At 45.7% G+C, this 20,942-nt stretch overlaps 1 protein-coding gene across 4 annotated transcripts in view; it reads right to left on the reverse strand.

The window, feature by feature from the left end:
• Positions 1-20,942, reverse strand: part of ARHGAP25 (Rho GTPase activating protein 25) — an 87,075-nt gene that overhangs the window by 10,168 nt on the left and 55,965 nt on the right. For all 4 annotated transcript variants that reach the window (XM_029232055.1, XM_029232058.1, XM_029232057.1 and 1 more), the window contains 3 exons: positions 9,922-10,129; positions 4,667-4,799; positions 654-727 (listed from right to left, as the gene is read on the reverse strand). In XM_029232055.1, the coding sequence (XP_029087888.1) occupies positions 654-727; positions 4,667-4,799; positions 9,922-10,129 (415 nt within the window). The remainder of the gene's footprint in view (positions 1-653; positions 728-4,666; positions 4,800-9,921; positions 10,130-20,942) is intronic.

A 20,942-nucleotide genomic window follows, 5' to 3' on the forward strand; every position in this document is an offset into this window, starting at 1 on the left:
GAGCCACAACTACTGAAGCCCATGCGCCTAGAGCCTGTGCTCCACAGCAAGAGAAGCCACAGTAATGAGAAGCCCGCGTACCGCAACTAGAGAAAGCCCACGTACAGCAACAAAGACCTAAAGCAGCCAAAAATAAATAAATTAAATAAATAAATTAAAAAAAAATAAAGATAACTTTCAGCTATGTCTGACATGGAGATCCAGGCTCCCAACTCAGCCAGATCTGGGTCAATCCACATGCTATGTGTTGCAGCACATAGCAGGTCCGTCCTCAGAAAGGGAATTAAGAAAGGTGGCCTGGGATGAATGTCTCTGGGGTGCTAAGTTATGGTCCAGAGACAGGAAGATGGGAGATAATTGTAGAAATATTATAAGGATTCTGGGTTCTAATGCCTGTCCCAGGACTCTGGGCAGCACTGGGGCAGGCTTGAAGAAGGAAGCATGTTTCTTTTTTATGCTGATTGGTTTTCCGGGATCCTTTCAATTATCTTGGGGACACAGGAAACTACCTCAGTGCTACGTGAATAGAGTTGACCTTCCAGAGGTTTGGAACAGAATCTCTTAAGTTCACAGAGATACTCTTTCCTCCTCTAACTGGGGAATTCATTCTGGTGTGGCTGAAAATTATGGAACTGATACCAGGTGCCTCTTACCTGCAGATGTAGCTCAGGAGGCTATAGTTGTCTCGAGGAAGGATGGAGAGCTGCTTCATCAACTCCTGCTGAGCCTGGGAAGAGATTTTTAATGCCAGTAGAAGAGCCTGCTCACTTGCCAGCAATGGGACCCTGGAGCATAACTGGTGTATCTCTGCAGAAGCAACACTTTGGCAGTCACTCCTGTTCCCATAGTTGTGTGTGTGTGTGTGTGTGTGTGTGTGTGTGTGTGTGTGTGTGTGTTTTAACATCTTTATTGGAGTATAATTGCTTTACAATGGTGTGTTAGTTTCTGCTGTATAACAAAGTGAATCAGCTATACATATACATATATCCTCATATCTCTTCCCTCTTGCGTCTCCCTCCCTCCCACCCTCCCTATCCCACCCCTCTAGTGGGTCACAAAGCACCGAGCTGATCTCCCTGTGCTATGCGGCTGCTTCCCACTAGCTATCTATTTTACATTTGGTAGTGTATATATGTCCACGTCACTCTCTTACTTCGTCCCAGCTTACCCTTCCCCCTCCCTGTGTCCTCAAGTCCATTCTCTATGTCTGCGTCTTTATTCCTGTCCTGACCCTAGGTTTTCATAACCACATTTTTTTTTTGGACTCCATATATATGTGATAGCATACAGTATTTGTTTTTCTCTTTCTGACTTACTTCACTCTGTATGACAGTCTCTAGGTCCATCCACCTCACTACAAATAACTCAATTTCGTTTCTTTTTATGGCTGAGTAATATTCCATTGTATCTATGTGCCACATCTTCTTTATCCATTCATCTGTCAGTGGACACTTAGGTTGCGTCCATGTCCTGGCTATTGGAAATAGAGCTGCAATGAACATTGTGGTACATGACCCTTTTTGAATTATGGTTTTCTCAGGGTATATGCCCAGTAGTGGGATTGCTGGGTCGTTTGGTAGCTCTATTTTTAGCTTTTGGAGGAACCTCCATACTGTTCTCCATAGTGGCTGTATCAATTTACATTCCCACCAACAGTGCAAGAGGGTTCCCTTTTCTCCACACCCTCTCCAGCATTTATTGTTCGTAGATTTTTTGATGATGGCCATTCTGACTGGTGTGAGGTGATACCTCATTGTAGTTTTGATTTGCACTTCTCTAATGTTTAATGATGTTGAGCATTCTTTCATGTGTTTGTTGGCAATCTGTATATCTTCTTTGGAGAAATGTCTATTTAGATTTTCTGCCCATTTTTGGATTGGGTTGTTTGTTTTTTTGTTATTGAGCTGCATGAGCTGCTTGTATATTTTGGATATTAATCCTCTGTCAGTTTCTTCATTTGCAAATATTTTCTCCTATTCTGAGGGTTGTCTTTTTGTCTTTTTATGGTTTCCTTTGCTGTGCAAAAGCTTTTAAGTTTCATTAGGTCCCATTTGTTTATTTTTATAAAACTTCTAATTTTGAAATCACTATAAATCCACAGGAAGTTGCAAGAATAGCCTGGAGAGGTTCACTGTTTTTTTGTACCTTGTATTTTTTTATTCATCTGCGATTATGTCCTCCTCCCTGCCTCAGAGCTACTCTAAGGCAAGAACTATTTGATAACCATACTCACAATAATTGCTTGCTTAATAAATGCTTGAGCTGTAACTCTCCAATAAAGAATTCGACCAGAACCAAATGCCCCCCAATTCACTTTAAAAGTATTGTGAAAAGGAGGATGTTTCTGAGAACTGAGGTTTCATGCGATATGGTTTTGCTGGGAGCTGCTAGAACCCAGGGACAGCTGACCAAGCTGGAAGGCAGGTGAGAGGTCCGAAGGTTATAGCTTCATGATGACACTGAATGTTAGAGACAGCCCTACAAGGAATGCAAGTGCCAGGAAGAGGAAGGACAGTGAATTTTCTTTGTTCTTTTTGCTCACAGTGCCTATAGTGTCTGCAGTCACCATCTACAACATCATGATTGTAAAAGTGCACCAGTGCACATGAGACACACAGGCTCTCCTCAAACCTGAGCAGCTTCTCCAGGAGAAAATGCACCCTATGGCGTGTCGGCCTGCATGCAGTGACTTGGTGCAGCCCCACGGGATCTAGAATGCCTGCTTCATACTGATTCCCTCCTCTTCAGTTTAGTCAAGTAAATTCTTTGCAAAGGTTGCTTTAGACTCACGCCTCCCAGTGATTGCCTCTGCCACGTTTTCACCCATGAGAGAGGCTGTGATCCGTCACCCTGTCCAGATCTGTGTTACCATGGATTAGAAACTCTCAAATATGTTGAGATCGAGAAAAGTTGGGAGAAGCAGATCTAAATCAAGGAAGTTCAGGGGTGGGAGTCTGCTTGTCAGAACTGCACCCATGGACCTCCTTTCCTTTCCCTGAAGCTGTGGGGCAAGACATCACCTGAAGCATTCATCTTTTCAGCCAACTTTTAAACCTTATTCCATAAAATTGTATTACTTTTGCAAAGGTGAGCTGATATGCCTGTATAAATTAAGACTTTCCATATCCTATTTTAACCCCCCCAAATTCATAAATCATACACAAAATATCCTAAAATCAGATCATGCAACCTAATTTTTGTGTTGGGAAATAGCTACAAAGGCTATAGTGCATTAGTTGCATCCTTATCGTGCTCTTTCTTTCCTAATGCTAAAATATAAAACCACCTTTTTTCTTGTACCAGGATCTACTTAATTTGTGAGTCTCCTCCCTCTCAATCAGGATGGAAGTTCTCACAGCTGTATCTTCTTCCAGGGCTAGGGCACTATCTCTTCAATGATTTATATATATATATATATATATATATATATATATACACTTTTTCTGGGAGCATACTATATAATAAATTCTGAAGTAGAGCAGAGACTAAACATCCCCTTGAATCAATAATTTTAAAATGTCACTCTCTTGTGACACACATCCCATGGTCCTCAAAACGATCCTGTTATTATGAAATGTGTCTAAGTTTGTGCTGTCTAGTACAACAGCAACTTGACACATGTGGCTATTATAAAATAAAATAAAATAAAGTAAAATAAAATAAAACAAAATTAGAAATTTGGTTCCTCAGTTGTGCTAGCCACATTTCAAGTGCCTAGTGGCCACGTATAGCTAGTGGTTACTACATTGGACAGTGCAGTTATGTAACAGTTCCATCACTGTAGAAAGTTCTCTTGGGCTAAGTAAATAAACTGAGTCTCACAGAAGATGCATTATTTGCTAAATGGCAAAATCAAAGTGAAATTCATTGCAAGTTTTTCTGTGCGCCACTTTGCCAGAGAGAACTTTTAACATAGTAGTGCTAAACACTAACCTCCCCAAAATGGGCAGTTAGACCCCTTTATTAGCTGTGTAACAAACACATTCATGGGCCATTTAGTTTTGCAAATCTTGGTTAAAAACCATAATGGTTTTATTGTTGTCAGTCAGGTTTTCTTTAGCTGGTTGGCTAGCTTGTTGTCAGCCAGATTTCCTTTTACTGGTTGGTTAGTTTGTTTAACATGTTGACTATAAGGGCTTTAAGGAAACAATTTACATAAGGATCAAAATTCCTGCTGATGAGGGGCTGCAGACCCTACAGGCAGCTGCAGCTGAAAGGAACCAAGAAAAGCTCTGTCCTTCCTCTCCCTGGCACATGTGTTTCTTGTATACCCATGCGTGACACGCATGGTCATCACAGATCTAGAACATTTGGACCTCTCACCTGCCCTCCAGGTGGGTCAGTCTGTCTTTTTGTCCCAGCGGGTCTTAGCAAGGCCATATTGCTTGAAACCCTTCTCAGAAGCATCCTCATTCTCTTACTAATTTTAGAGTGACTTGGGGGTATTTAATGATAGGCCAGTAATTTGTTGGAGTGCAACATCCCATAAAGGCTGTCACCATGGTTGGATTCATTGGACTTCTGTTGCTGAGAGTTCCAGTTTGACAAAGTATCTCACCAAAAGTTATGGGGTTCACCCATGACCCACTGTTGCTTGCCTACCAGAATAGTGTTCAGTAACCCTCACCTTCTGAAGCAGGACAACAAACTCTATTGAGATACAAACCTTTCCCTCATCTGCATTCATGAGCTGCCCACAGAGCAGGAAACCCTCATACTGGCTCCAGGGGACTACTGGCTCTGGGAGGTCTCGGAGGTAGAGCTTCATCAGGGAGGCTACCGTGTGCACATCTGTATCTCTGGAAAAAAACAAACAATGTTTTTTGAAAACAAAACTCCAGAACTCTCCTCACCTCCCCCTTGGTGATCCACTGAATAAGCTCCCAGCTTCCAAAAAGAAATTTTGTAGAGGAGTAGAGTCTGATAAAGATGTATCTGACCAAAATATTTTTGCAACTCCCCCTTCTGGAATAATAACCCCCAAGACCTTTTCCTTTATCTCTTCTACCTAACTGCCTCAAAGATAAGTTTAAGGTCTACTCTTCCAATAAGCCTTTTAAACTATTCTAGTCTTCATTGCTTTCTTCTTTCTCCAAGTCACTTAGTACAATTGAGCATTCTCTACTTAGTCTCTAGTTTTTCATGTGGTAACTCCTTATAGCTATGACCCATTGATCTCTTTAGTCTATCAGAGAGCTTAAAGTAGGTCTGGGATTCATTCACATATTCACACAATCATTTATTCAACCAAGTGTGTTGAGAGAACCTACTAGGTGCAAGACACTACGTCAGGCACTGGGGTTTCAGCAGTGAACCTGAGGGACACACAGGATCCCTGTCCTCATGGAGTGACAGAGCTATGCAGACTCAAATGTTACCAAGTCATATACATGTTACCAGCCAAGCCTGGCCCATCACCTTTATTTGTACAGCCTGTGAGCTAAGAATGGATCTAACATTTTCAAATGGTTGGGGAAAAAACTCAAAAGGAGAATATTTCATGGCATGTGAAAATCATGTGAAATTTGAATTTCAGCATCCATAAATAAAGTGTTATAGGAACACAGCCATGCTCATGCATTTTTGTATTGTCTTTGGCTGAATTCTGGTATAAGAACAGGGTTGAGTAGCTGCAGCAGAGACTGTCTGGTCTGCAAAGCCTAAATATTTCATACGTGGCCCTTTAAGAAAAGTCTGCTGATCCCTGGTTTATGGAGCTATTGTGTTTATTCCGCAGCTCTATAAGAGAAAATGAGTCTGAATATACCACATACTTGAAACTCATTAGTGAAAAATATTTATTTCATATCAAGAAAAACTGGTCATGCACCCCAATGTTCATAGCAACACTATTTGCAATAGCGAAGACATGGAAGCAACCTGAATGTCCATCGACAGATGAATGGATAAAGAAGATGTGGTATGTATACACAGTGGAATATTACTCGGCCATAAAAAAGAGTGAAATAATGCCATTTGCGGCAACATGGATGGACCTAGAGATTATCATACTGAGTGAAGTAAGTCAGACAAAGACAAATATCATACGGTATCACTTATATGTGGAATCTTAAAAAAATTTGATACAAATGAACTTATTAACAAAACAGAAATAGACTCACAGACATAGAGAACAAACATGGTTACCAAGGGGGAAAGGGGGGGTGGAGGGATAAATGGGAATTTGGGATTAACAGATGCACAATACTTTATATAAAACAGCTAAACAGCAAAGACCTACTGTATAGCACAGGGAACAATAGTCAATATCTTGTAATAGCCTACAATGGAAAAGAATCTGAAAAGGAATACATATATACATATATATATATATACACACACACACATATTTATATAAATTAATCACTTTGCTATACACCTAAAACTTTGTAAATCAACTATACTTCAATAAAAAAAGAAAGAAAGAGAAAGAAAAACTGGTATCTGTAAGAGACACTCCCAGTAGTATTTTGAAAAGCTGTGATGGGGCAAGAGGTCCAGCTGATCTGAGTGGCTCTTGGGCTTCAGCAATGGGGACATAGAAGCGGCTGGGCTGGGTGGGATCACATCCTGGAGGAGAGCCGGGAGGGGTGGAGTTGGGCAGGAGAAGAAGGCAGGCATCTGAGGCCTCAGAAACCAGAACATCAAGGCTTGACTGTGGAGCTCTCTATCTTGACGTTTCATGTAAATGTTTTCTTTTTGGTTTTTGACAGCCAGTGGTTGGAACTGTCTTCTGGAAAGGTCCCCCACTTTGCAGCCTGTGAACTCTGCCTCCAAAGGAGAACTTGAGCTGGCACAGAGCCCTGCCTCTGCTCCACTGCTGCCCTCAGGAAATCGGGGGTGGAGACCATTCACTTAAGGTGGGGATTCTGGAAAAGCCTTCCCTGCTGAGTCACTGCCTAAAAATACCTTGGCAAAGCCCTCTCGTCAAAATGCAGGAGAAGTTCCCCAGAAAATGGCAGGACAGCAGCCAGCGGACACTTTGCAGGAGCAGCATTCTCCTAAATCCTAAAATCTCCTTTGTCCCAAATCCTCTGCATCACGATCCACCCAGTGGGCTTAATCAGAGTCCAGGGTCTCAGGTTTGATTGAAGTCTCTTCCTCACCCCACATCCTCTAATCCTACTCGGCAAATGTCCCAGGAATCCCTCTAGCCCTCACTCCCTGTCCTTTTCCAGAAGGCCATGGTCTTTTGCCAGGATTCTGCCAGCCCCTTTCTGGCCTCCTGGCTCCTCGACTCCATTCTCCAATGCACTGTCCATCACCGGCACAGCCCCCAACACTCAAAACATACCCACAGAACAAATATGGGAAACAAAGAATTTGAAATGAGAAAAACAGCATAGATGATACATCAAGAACCAGAAACTTTTGAAGAGAAACAGCAATAAAAAAAGACAAACTCTATAGATAGTTCAATCAGGAGAAACTAATAGCCAACATTAGAAAAGAGAAAGGGGTTGTAACCACACATATAGGATTGATACTTCAAAATTATCACCAAAAAACACAGTTAGCCATCTAAATCATCACAGAATATTGCAAACCACAGAAAACTTCCCAATTCATTTTGCCAGGGGAAGAAAATGCTGCTTGGTCTGGGGCTAAGTCCTCAGGCTTGTTTATTGTCTCAGCTTAAGTGTCATTTTTGGGCGGGCATTCTAAATCCAGCAGACCATGTCAAAAGCCTCCTGTTGAAATGAAAAATGATGAAAAAATGGAATGAAATGAAAAATAGATGGTATTAATACCATCTACTTTTCTTTTTTTGGCATTTAACACAATGGAAAGTCTACAGTTATGTCTTTACATTTTTGGTTTAATGTTTGTGCCCCCATTGTAACAGAGCTGGATCAGATGTCATGCTTATAATCTAAGTTTCCAGCATGATTTTTCCTGAGTCTGCTTTTCCTCCAACCTAATGGAACATCCCTATATGAGGTTATATGAACTTCTGAGTTCAATGCCTGACCCATCAGAGATTAGCCAGGGCCTCTCAGGTGGTCTGCCTACTCTTCCCTTGTAGTACTGACCTTATAATGTGGCATGTATGTCCTTCCCTCACAGAAATATAGGTGTGGGAAGTGTATTGTGTATTGGCAGTATCCATCCCAGTAGATGGATATCCATCCCATACTGTTTATATGTTTAATGAGCGCCAGATACATCCAGTAGAATCTACCAAGTAAGAGCGCCTTTGTTTTTCTTCATTCTAGTGAGGCAATTTGGGGGATCTCTGGTGGAACTGCATACATGACCTATGTAGAGGATCTAGGTGAGCACCCACACGGGTCACGTGGACCCAAGAGTCATCCCTGGGAGGACTCCAAAGAGCCACAGGCCACCCTTCCTATTACTGGATGTGTAAACTCTTTTCCTCAGTTCTAGAGGGTGGAGCTATCATGACAAGGTGTAGTAACTCTCTTTCCTCCAGCCCCAAATATTTCACAGAATCAAAGACTCCAAGTCTACCACCTAGGCTGACTTTACAGATGCAGAAGCTCAAGCCTTGGGCAGGTGTTTGGCAATCCCCACGATCAGCTCTCGTCCTCCTGGCTGACTGTTCTCATTGCCTTAGCAACAACCCATCTGTATTTTTTGATCAACATAAAGCTAGTTAAAAACATAAAAAGAAAAGTGAATATAGAGGTAGTGAACTTGATTGAATAGGTGCCTGATAATGAAATGTGACTTATGGTCCCGCTGAAATCTCTCTAAATTTGATGCCCATAACCTGCTCTAGTTCCAGTACCATCTTCACCTGTTCCTTTCCTGATACAATACAGCACCTTGATAAATCAACCTATTGCATGCCAAGGGCAGCAAAGACAGACATATGGTGATCCGAACTAAGACAGTGGCTTCGAGAATGGAGAGAAACAGACGGGTCTCGGCGATGCTTCCGAGGGAGGGTGGGCATCGTTGGTGACTGGAGTGGGAGGTGAGGGAGAGGGAGGGTGAGACGTTCCACACAGCACCACACTTAGCTGTTCGCGATTTTCCCAGGATCAGCCCTCTGATCCTGGGATAGATCCTGGGATAGAGTCCTCTATCGTAAATAAGCTCTTGGGGGGATTTCAGCCTTTGGAAACTGGAAGAGTTCAGGCCCGTCTCAATGAATCTTGGTTTATGGGCTGCCGATTTGGAAACAACAGTGGCTCTTTCTTGCCAGCAGGACAAGCGCGTGCAGGCAACTGGGGCAAATATTGCACAACAGACAGAAAGTATACAATGTCGGGTGGCGGTTGTACCCGCTGAGCAGGGCAGAGAAGGAAACCTTGGCAGGGTGGCTGCAGCAGCAGGGGCGGGAAGGGGATGGTGGAAGAAATGTCATTGCGTCTGGAATGCCCCAAACAGGACTGGGCAACCTCCACAGAGGAGATTGGGAGAACGCCAAGATGTCGGTATGCACCCCCTCCCAAAGGGTTCAGGACCAAGTTCAGAGTTGCACAGAACTGCGGTCGCCCAAGTTAACAAGAAGTCCTGGCTCTGGCCATTTCTGGAAAGCTGAGGAAGACCGTGGAGCCCTTGGATATGGACATGGTGCCTTATCCACCACCCAGAGTCGGTACAGGCAGCTCAGCAATTCTCCACCCCTCATCCGCTCCGAAGTGCGTGCCTTGAGCTAAGTCCCATCTTGCTCCCTTGGTCCACCCTTCCCCTCCCACCATATCCTAAACACCCCTTGACTGCCCTGCAAGGCCCCAGTTCTAGTTCCATCATCTCTCACCTAAATGATCAGAATGCTCCTCTAACTGTGTTCCAGGCTCCCAAATTCTGAGTTATGAGCAAAACAAAAGGTTCTTTCTGTTGCAAACCAGGGCTTTTGGAAGCACCTGTCCGAGTCCCATAGCTCAACTGGTAGAAAGAGGTCCTGTCAGCCAAGCAGGGCACAGGGGAGGCGAGGCAAGGACGGCATACCTGTCAAAGGAGGGCCGCTCCCCTGCGTCAAAAGCATCTCTCAGCTGCTTCACCAGGTTGTCCTGCCCAGGCAGTCGGAAGATGCCCTCTTCGTTCAGGCCGTGCTCCAGGATGAACTCGGCACACTTCTCCACCAGGATGGGCACCAGGTGGGGGCCGAATTTCTGCTCATAGGCCACGGTCTCATCCAAGCGCTGGCCGAACACCGCTGGGAAGAGAAAAAAGCAGAGCCTGCCCATCACTCCGACTTCCCTTGGAGGAACTGATAGGTCAAAGTGCTTTTTGTCTATGTCTTGATTTTCTGCAATGATACTAAACAAAACACAGAAGACAAATCACACAGAATATTTCCTGGGGCTATAAACTGGGTGAGGTCCACTTGAAGCAGTCTGTCAGTCTTTTTCTGTTTGTCCACATTTATCATATTTAAAATAACAACTCACTTTTAATGAGTGCTTGTTTTGTGCTAGGAATCGTGCTAAATTTGTACACCTTTTCTCATTTAATCTTGACAGGAATCCCATGAGATGTTGATATCATTGTGCCCGCCTTCCGATGAAAGATACTGAGCCTTAGAGGTGCTAATGAACTTGCCGAGGTCAGGGGCCAGGACACAGTACCATCAGAATTCAAGCCCAGGTAGTAAAAAGAGAAGCAAGCAGGCCATCTTGAATTCTGCTTGTGTCATGTAGCATTAAAGCATAATAGTCTATCATGCGGATGTCTCATACTGTATTAAACCATTGCGGCATTTTAAATAATTTACGTTGTTTACCGGGCTCTACTATTATGAGCATGGCCACAGCGAACATGGCCACCCCCCTAGCAGAGTTCCTGGAATGTATATAGTGCAATGTATAATTCCTAATTAATTGATTAATTAACATTTGGATGGATGAACCTAGGCTCTTCCTTCTTTTGGACTATTTCCTTAGGGCATTCTACATTCCCACATGTAGAATTACTAGTTTAAGTGGTTTGAACATTTTAATGACTACAGCATGCAAATTGCTTTCTAAAAATATTTTTCCAAATTACACTGCCTTCAGTGTAATTCCCTCCCTCCCTCCCTCCCTTCAGCATGTGTGGACCATCTCCACTGAGCCCTGTCAGCACTTGGCTCTATAATTTCCCCACCCCAGCAGTGTAACAAGGTTTGTTTATAAATCAGGACACTGGTTGGCTGGGCCCCATAGGGCCCCAGGGCCCCATGCCTTTATGTCCTGGAGATTCAGAAGACAGTCATGGTTTCAGCTCTGTCCTGCCTGGTTTTCTCTCTAGCATAATTAGGGCTCTGTTACACTGACCACTCCAGTCGCTAGGACACTGTTCCCAAAGCCCTTTAGTTTCCCCCATGATTCTCTCTGGTTGGTCCCCTTTATCCAGTCTCTAATTAACGCGGATGCCACATGTAAAGAGCTGCAGCGATCTCTCTGGAATCCACCATGTCCTCCCCACTTCCCACTGCCCTAGGCCAGGCTGGACTCCTCTCTCACCTCCCCCTGCTGTGATCTCCTCTCCTGTAATTGTTCAAAACCCTCCTGCTATTTAAACAACTGGTCTACCTGAGCACGTTTGTCCTTGTTTTTAATAGTCACCCACTTCTTCCCCAATTGCCACAGCAGCGATTTTCAAATTCCCCCTTCAAAGCTCCAGGGGGTTCCTCAGAGGCCCCTCAGATGCTGAGAGGTGAGAGCATTTCGGAGGAGCTGAGCACGTGGGCCTCCCTCCTCCCTCCTCCCAACCTGACCTGCTGGGTTGTTGTCTGTTTTACTCACAGCATTCCAGTGAGACTGTTTGCTTAAATATTTCTGTGGCTAAAATTTGAAAACCAGGTTGGCATTTGTACTGGCTCCTACCTACCTTTCTGCGTGATCTGGCACCTCAACCTGATGATCTTAAAGCCCACAGTGCTCTCTAGTCCTCATGCCCTTGCTGAGGCAGTCTGTTTATCTCTCCCTTCCCTGTCTACTAAGATTCTATGTGTTCCTTGGCCTGACTCAATAGCATCACCTCTGCCAAGTTTTCCCTGACCCGGCCCGAGGGGCTCCATTGCCACTCTGTGCACCTGTATCCCTTCTGTAATACCCCAATCCCTTTTCCACTGTGCTATTGTCATTTGTAAGTACTGTGCCCTCTGCAAGACTGTAGGCTTCCTGAGGCCGGGAGTATGGGGAGGGGTCTCTTGTCATTATCTTGTTTAGCATGGGGCCTGGCTCAACGTAGACAGTCAACCAGTTTTGCTGAATTACTTAATGAATTATGTCATCTTTAAGCAAGTGCTTTCCGTGATTCATGACAATTTGGGCATTTCTATAGTTTAAACCATAGTAGGGACCCCATCAGTAAATGAATTCAGCTTCACACTAACATCTATTGAGTGCCCTGCATGTGTTAACAGCAGGTCACGTGAAATGGGTTATACAGAAAAGGAGGGACTGTAAGATGTGGTTCTCGCTTTCAATTAGCTTACTACCAAGTTATGAAAATGAAAGGACTCCATGCAAAATAGTGAGAAACAGTTAGAGGATGTGAGGAACTATACAGCATTAGGTTTCTGTTTTCATCAAACTGGAAGGAAATGATTAAAATGATCTGACTCAAAACATAGACGAGGAGACATTTGTAAAATTCCCTTTGAGGGGTCCAGGGAGGGCACCTCAAAGGGAGTAGCAGATGTGTTTCAGAGCAGTTGAAACTTGGGCTCAAGGAGCCCACTGGATGCCCATGGAGAAGGATACCGTCATGGAGACGTCAGAGCTATCAAACATGATCTCCAACTCTGAGGTCCCAAGGCAGACGATCTGGAATCAAGTTCCTTCTTCCAGCCCTCTGCACAGCCAGCCCACCAGCTTTTCTCCTCAACCGAGTCTCTCAGCCGTGTCCTGTGTTCATCTTCTCTTCCTCCCATGTCCACAGTCAGGCCTTTCAATGTCATTCTCCCCAAGACACTCATTTTCCAACATTCCTTTTCCGTCCAGCATCTCCACCACCCTCTCCATGACTTTCTCAGGCCGCAGAGGTACAGAGCATACCGATCTCCACAAGACCTTCAGTCCAGATCTTCACCACGCAATCCCCTCCCCTCTGCCTCAGCAGGTGACCTTGTCTCCTCCTTCGCTTATCTCCCCAAATGAAGGGCATCATGAGAGAGCCCCCTGGTCTCCAGTCTCTGCCTCTCCTATCCTTCCTCCTCTGTCCGTCTGTCTGTCCTCTCTCAGGGGAAGAAAAGTACCCTATGCTTTCCTCTAAGATGATGTTTCTTGAACTGTGGGTTCCATCCTTTTCACCTCTCCTAGGTCTTCACTCCTCTTTTATATCTTAGATTGGAAGAGCATGTGAGTCTAAATCTTTACCAATTTATTAAAGAATCATCTCCCACCCCTGCTCTCATGCAATCAACTAATACCTGCCTTTCTTCTCTTCACCAATATGCTCATAGAAAAACATGTCTACTTCTGGAGAGAGTCATCCACCCTCATAGCCTCTACTGTTTCCCTTGTTATTCATGTAAACTCTCAATCCATCTCAACCTTGTTTCACAAGCTGCATCTTCCCATCCAATCTGCTCACTAAGATTTCTCGTGCCCTCCTAATGGCCAGATCTGACCTATGTTCATTCCACACTCTACTGGTCTTCTTTGAAGACTCTGTGGTATTGGTTCTCCTTCCTTCCCCAAGACTTTCTTCTTATGTGGCTGTGAAACAGTCCACCCTCATTCTAGTCTCATCTCTCTGCAAGCTGCTCTGCAGGCTCCAGTACTTGCCCTTCCTCCACCTGCCCCTTCAGTGTGTCATTTCCTAGCATTCCAACTCAGACTTCTCCTCCCTCTAGATGTTATCCTTGCGAAAGTTCATGCAACTCCATGCATTTGGATATCACCTATAAACTGACATATAAATCCGCATACCTGGTCCAATCTCTCTCTATATCATCTCTATCTCCCTCATTTCTTTCTGTCCCTCTTCTGTGCCTATAAGCCCAACATCTGATGGCAGCTCTCCCACTGTCTTCTCCAATCTCACTCTCATACTGTTCCCAACTCTCCCATATCACTGCTTCTCCTACACACTTCCCCATAGGCAATAGCCTTCAATCAAGCAGTCAAGCAGCACGCATTCTCCTAGACCTTGAGAGTACAAAGCCATTAACGCAAGGTACCCGCCCTCAACTAATCCAGTTAGCAAAAGTGTGAGCGTCCGAAGTATCTGCAACAACCCTCCTTCCTTCTTAACAGATCAGGACCTTTTAAATCCCCTTTAAACTCTTTCTCTTCTCTATCCTCGTTCGTACTGTCCACATTATTGTAATGGTTTCTTTTGCAGTTCTTTTTCTTGCAAATTCCTTCCACTGGAACTCATGAAATCATTTGGCAAATATAGACTGAGCGTCTGCTGTGGACCAGCTTCTTTGGTAGCTGGAGATTATGATAGAAAGAAGGAAAAATAGTCTTTCTCTTAAAAACTCTGGAGTGAAGGGGCTTCCCTGGTGGCACAGTGGTTGAGAGTCCGTCTGCCGATGCGGGGGACACGGGTTTGTGCCCCGGTCCGGGAAGATCCTACGTGCTGCGGAGCGGCTGGGCCCGTGAGCTGTTGGCCGCTGAGCCTGCGCGTCCGGAGCCTGTGCTCCGCAACAGGAGAGGCCACAACAGTGAGAGGCCTGCGTACCGCAAAAAACAAAAACAAAAAATCTCTGGAGTGAAAGCCCTCCCTCCTGCCCACCTGGAAACCTGATTTTCCTGCAGCCTGAATTCAAACACCTTCTTCTAAGAGGGAACTGGTTACTCCCTCTGCTGTGCTCATGGCGTTCCCTGTGCATACCTCATCGCTTCTCGTGTCCCTTTATGATGATTTAGTTAAGCATCTCTCTTCCACTGGACTGTGGGCTCCTCAGAGGCAGACAGCCTGCCTGGCTCACCATCTATTTTTACCTCCTGGCACAGAACCTGTCACACGACAGACTCGTCCTCAAAGTGATGTTACCTGCTGTCTTCCATTCCTCCTGTTGCCCATCTCTCCTCTCCTAAATGTACTCTTCTCAGCACTTCCTCAAACTTGGGCTTGTCAAAGAAATCAATGGCCTCTACATTTCTAAAGTCCAGGGTCAAATTCTTAGTCTTTATCTGAACTGCTCCATCAGCAACATGTGACCCAGCAAATCACCCCTCCTTCTTGAGACAATTTCCCACGTGACTTTTGGTTCTCCATTTATTTGTTTGGCCTCTCTTTCCCTGCCTCCTTCGATGATTCCTCCTTCCTCCCTGTCCTCTAAAGGTTGCAGTGTCTCAGGCCTTTCCTTCTGCGTCTGCATCTACTTCATAATCTCACGGCTTTAAATATCACCCATATGTCAAAGGTTCCAAACTTTCCATCTCCAGCCTAGAAATCAGTCCAAGTTATTCTTACCAAGAAATGACCACGACCTGCTCTAGAGACATCAGGGCCCACAGGTCCCTTCTAACATGAGAGAAAGGGCATCCTTGTTTGTTCAGTTTGTCTAGGTCAGGGTTGGTCACTTTTCATCTCACATCGCATATGATGAACTCCATATCCCTGGAACTCCAAAGACCCAATCGTGAGTTCTACCTACCGCTGACTTGTGGATCGTGATTGCTACCCTTTGATCCTGGGTGGACATGAAAGAGCCTAAATATAAGGGAATAGATGAAGGGACCAGTGATGGAGGAAGACGGCAGACAGGTACCCAACGATCCCCAAGGATTCCGAGAGGTGAAACCCAGCTTCCCCTTCTGTGCCAAGCCCTCCTAGCTTGCGCTCAGTCCTTCAGGGAACTAGTACCCTACTACCCTTTTTAACCTCTGCCGGCCACGCATCCACCCGGAACTGCTCATCGCTTTGGACCCATCACCCTTAACAGACGCATTTCCACCTAAACAGGTACAAATCTTAATTAATTATAATATGTAATCTAATTATTAATACATTTAATTAATTAAGCTAATTTATGACAGACTACCCTAAAAGCTTTCAAGTGTGCTCTCATTTAGTCCTCATAAGAACCCTACAGTTGTTCCATTTTATAGATGAGAAAACTGAGACTCAGATTAGGAATCTGTCCAAGGTCATATTTGCCCTGTGATTCTAAAATCAGTACTTTAATCCTTCTTGTTTAAACTCAGTGGAATAAAATTGTCTAGGTGAAATTTCAGACAGCAGCAAGGCTCAAGGGAAGAGAGAGAGGGGTAAGCTGCGCCGTTTCTACTCACAAGCCATCCTCCATTCTTTACTTCTTAAGCCCTCTCCCCAGATTTGCTGGAAAACCCCAGAACACTGTGTTGGTTCTGGTAAGCAAAAGTAGAAAGATTAGCTGTCACCTCCCTTCTAACGTAGCTCCTACTTCATCATCGCTCCAATACTCCTGGATTCAGGACAAGAGCCCCTCCCACCCCACCTCCAGTCCGGCCCAGGTCACCAAGAGCCCACCCTGCCCCTCTCCTCCCTCTCCCCACTGGCCCCGTCCCCAGAGGCTCAGTCCCAGGAGCATCCCCCTCTCAGACAGGAGAGGGAAGGGGAGCTGGGCGAAGTGTCTTTTCGTGGAAGAATTGAATCACAAAATAGGAAAGAAATACCTTTCTTTTGGAGCTTGGGGGTTTTCTTCCTGAAATTCCAGCAAAAGGGCAGTGCCAGGGCAGGAAAGCCACAGCCCAGTTCCCACCGCGGCATCCTGGGAATATGAGGCATGGCGGGGGCCGAGGAATCGTACTTTCTGCTGGGCCAGGCTCAGACCTTCCCTCCTCCCCAAGCTGCAAGAACCATCCCCTCTTGCTTCCAGATCAACACATGCTTGTCAATACTGCTCAGGTTCTGATTCCGGCACTGAAACCATGGGATGTGTCGGCACCTGCCCCGGCCCTCCCTTCCTCCTTCCCACACTACTTCTCCTCCCCACTCACCTTTACACACATGACTCTTGGCTTTTAAAGAGTGAACATAAAGCTGTCAAGGCCCCCGCAATAAAAATAAGTGCCTCCTTTTACTTAGCAGCGAATTGTCAACTGCCGTTCAAGGAATACCAGGGACGTGGGTTAAAAAAAAAAGAAAAATCCCACACACAGCCCTTACCAACATCGCTCCATATATCAAAGCCTCTGGCAGGAACACAGGATTTCACTTAGCACTGATGAAGCCAGCCTACCCTTCCCTGGAAGTGACTGAGTTGCATGTGGCTCAGTGGAGCTTTCAGAGAGAAGGATTTTGGAGGTGGGTTGCCGGGTAAAATGAGATGATTTCCCCCCTCCCATTGAGAAGATTCAGCAAAAAGTGCAGCAGGCCAACTAGACATGCCCAGGAGACTTGAAATGGACTCTCAGCGTCATGGGCAGGATAGGCAGGGGCAGGGAAGGACTGCCAGGAAGCGTCCTGGGCAGTGTGATGCTGCCAACCAAGTTCACCCTTCCATGTGCTCCTAGGAAAGGAGGACTCATCTTTGACACCACAGTCTCCTTCCATGTCAAATTCACTCCCATGTCCTGGCAATGCTACCACAGAAACAAGCAAGCCTGTTTACTTCTCTCCATCTCCACCACCCCCACCCTCATCCAAGCCACTTTAGGATGAAGACCCACATCTTTAACATAGCTATCTCCACTGTTCTCACCTTCCTCTCACTCCAGAGCCCATTCTCCTTTCTGCCACAGGACCTTTGCACATGCTATTCCTCTGACTGGGACACTGCTCCTCTTCCCCCTTCTCTGCCTAGCTGGCCTCTACTGGCCTTTCAGAGAGAAGCTTAATCATCACTAGTTCAGGGACGCCTTCCCTGAACTTCTTAACAAAGACATTTTTTTCCCCCTACATAGCATCATGAGTTTTTTTCTTCATGGTACTTTGCGCCGTTGTAATTTTATGGTTTTCCTTGGGGTTTTTGTTTCCTTTCTGTGTCTTCTGCTAGACTGTGATCTCCTTGAAAGTAGAGACTTTGTCTTTTCTTTTTTTCTCTCTTCTTCTCTCTCTCATTGTTGTACTCCCAGTGCTGGTGTCGTGCTTGGCACGTGACACATGCTCAAGAAATATTTGTTGAGTAAATGAATTAAATAAGTATCCGCCTGGTGTTAGGATCTCAGGGGAAGGGAGGTGAGGGAATTAATGAAAATAAATAAAAGTCATCCCTCGTAATGTCCCATTTAGCCACAGAGAAAAAGCAGGACACATGAGGTCACAGTGAATCACAGAGACCACACTCCCACAGGCTACGCTGGGCTGTGGGTTGTGAAATCTTGCTCTGAAAGCTGCAGAGACCTAAAGAAATGAGAGGGAGAAAGGGAACCTGAGGCCTAGAACAATTCCATATTTATGATCCATACCTAGTGCTGGCAAACACACAAAGACGCTTAAACCATGCGACCTGCCCCAGGGTCTTTCAACCTGCTTGGGTGGAGCAGAATTATGCATAATTTAGTGCCGTGCTTCTGCTCCCAGTGATGGCCCAAGGAAAACTTCAGAGGCCATCTTCCAAGAGGAAGAAGGCAAAGCAGGTCCCGCTTGAGTAACAATTAGCAGGGTGGCTGCCAGCCTCCTGAGGATGGGACGGAGACCAGGTTTCAATGCAGAGATCCAGGGAAGGCAGAGCCCCCTTATTAAAAGGAGGAGGTGGTTTGGAGAAAGTGGGCAGCTGGGAGCCTGGGAACAAGTCACCTGAAGTTGAGGTGTGATCGCCTCCCTTCCCTTTCTCTTACGTAATTCGGGACAACCTAGAATTGCATCCAGAATTTCTGGAAAAAAATTAATCTAACCTTTCCAGCTGGGCCCTTAAGAAAAGGTAGGAAAAGAAAGAAAGAAAGAAAGAAAAAAAGGGAGTGAGAGAGAGAGAGATAAATTGGCTGTCTAGGAAGGAAAAGGCTGGAACACCCAGATGCACCAAAGAGCTGCTCTCCAAGGTGCAATATTGTGATTTATAATAATAAATATTTTTTCGTCTTCCACCCCCTTCCTGGCACAGAGTTCCTAAAACTCTTCAAATTTCCTGTGATGAGAGCGATAAAGTGTCTTTCGTTACGTTAAAGAGGTAATTTTTGGATCCCAGCTAAGGATGGGGGCTGGGTGCCAGGGGAACCAACCATGTGATTATTGGTTTGGAACTTTCAGTCCCACCCACCGGGGGGGGAGAGGGGCTGGTGATTGAGTTCAATCATCAATGGCCAATGATTTAATCAATCATGCCTATGTACTAAAGCCTCCAGAAAAGCCCCAAAGGATGAGTTCAGAGAGCTTCCGGGTTGGTGAACCCAAGGAGGTGCAGGTAGAATGGCGCTGGGAGAGGGCATGGAAGCTCCGTGCCTGTTCCCCATACCTTCTCTATGCGTCTCTTCTATCTGGCTGTTCCAGAGCTTTGTTCTACTATAATAAGCCAGTAATCTAGTAAGTAAACTGGTTTCCTCTGTTCTGTGAGCTACTCTAGCAAATTATTTGAACCCAAGGAGGGGGTTGTGGAACTTCCTATCTGTAGCTGGTTGGTTAGACGCACAGGGTACAATCTGGACTTGCCATAGGCATATGAGGGCAGTTTTGTAGGACTGAGCCATTAACCTGTGAAATCTGAAGCTATCTCCAGGTAGATAGCATCAAAATTGAGTTAAATTGTAGAACACCGAGCTGGTGTCCAAGAATTGCTTAGACGTGTGGGGAGCCCTCCCCCTCTCCCCAACACACACCCACTGGAATTGGTCCCAGAATCAAATCGGACAAGGTAAGAGGCGTGTCCAGAGTCAGCTCAGACGCAGGAGGAGCGGCGGGGAAGAAGTTAGGTATGCCACGGGAAACATGTGGACCCTCTCTCCCATCAGGGGAGCCAGAAAAGGAGTCGGGGCAGGAAGAAGCCTCAGCTCTTCAGAATTGGCATGAGAATGACTTGGTGGGGAAGGGGTTCAATGTGAAACGGGACGATCAGGGGAAGGCTCACTGAAGTGAAGTTTGAGCAAAGACCTGAGGAAAGCAAGGGACCAAGCCGTGCAGCACCCTGGGGAAGGAGGGTTCCAGACAGAGAAAGCAGCCAGTGCAAGGGCCGTGAGGCACGAGTGTACCTAGGGTGTTTGGGGAAGAGCAAGGAGGCTGGTGAAGCTGGAGTGAAATGAGCACTGGAGAGGGGTCTAGAAAACAAGGTCAGAGAGGTCATGGGGGTGGGGGCAGATTGTGTGTGGAGTCATTACAAGGCTTCCGACTTTTCCTCTGAGAGAGAAAGGAAGCTATTAGACAGTGATGAGCAGAGAAGGGTCTTGAGATGACAGGTTTAATAGGCTCACTCTTCCCTCTGTTGAAAACAGACTATAAGAAGGTGAGCCTGGAAGCGCAGAGAGAGTTTGGAGACCACTGCTGCAATTCGAACAAGGCAGTCTGGTGCCTCAACCAGGATGGCAAGCAACAGAGGTGGTGAGAAGTGGGTAGGTTCTGGGTGGGAAAAGTCATAGAAAGTTTCATGAAGAGCTGAAAAGAGAGCAGCAACATACCTCAGTGACTTCCCAGCATGTGAGGGGGCATGCCCTGCCGATCTAGTAGACCCAGATGAGAGGCACTTTACAAGGCGAAAGAGGGCCTCCCCAAAGGGGCAGGAGCCCCAGCCCTAACCCCTCGATGGCTGGGCCCCTTGGACAAATCGTTTACTTCCTCAGGACTGAAGTTTCCTGACTTACAAACAGGAAGAGCAAATGTCTGACTTGTCCCACGACCTCAGACTGGACTCTACTGTCTTCAAACGCCTTCTCACCCTGAGATCGCTGATTTTGGTTCAGTCTGAGATGCCACATCAAATCCAAACCTTGTTCTTTGAATACATAAATAGCGCTGGACTCTTATTTCTCCTCCCTTGGACTTTCCTCTGCCTACAGGACTTACGCTTGACTTGCTTCTGACGGTGGTGGCCTCCAAGTGGGGTGAGGGAGAAATCCCCACGTGGGTTATGACCGTTGCAACGGTTCACCCTGACAAGGCTGAGCAGAGCACCACACGGGGCATAGATGCCGGTCACAGTGCCTCCGCAGCATTTTTATTTATTTTTTTGCGGTACG

Source organism: Monodon monoceros, unplaced genomic scaffold (genome assembly GCF_005190385.1).
Source record: "Monodon monoceros isolate NGI ecotype Baffin Bay Population unplaced genomic scaffold, NGI_Narwhal_1 Super_Scaffold_19, whole genome shotgun sequence".
Lineage (NCBI taxonomy): Eukaryota > Metazoa > Chordata > Mammalia > Artiodactyla > Monodontidae > Monodon > Monodon monoceros.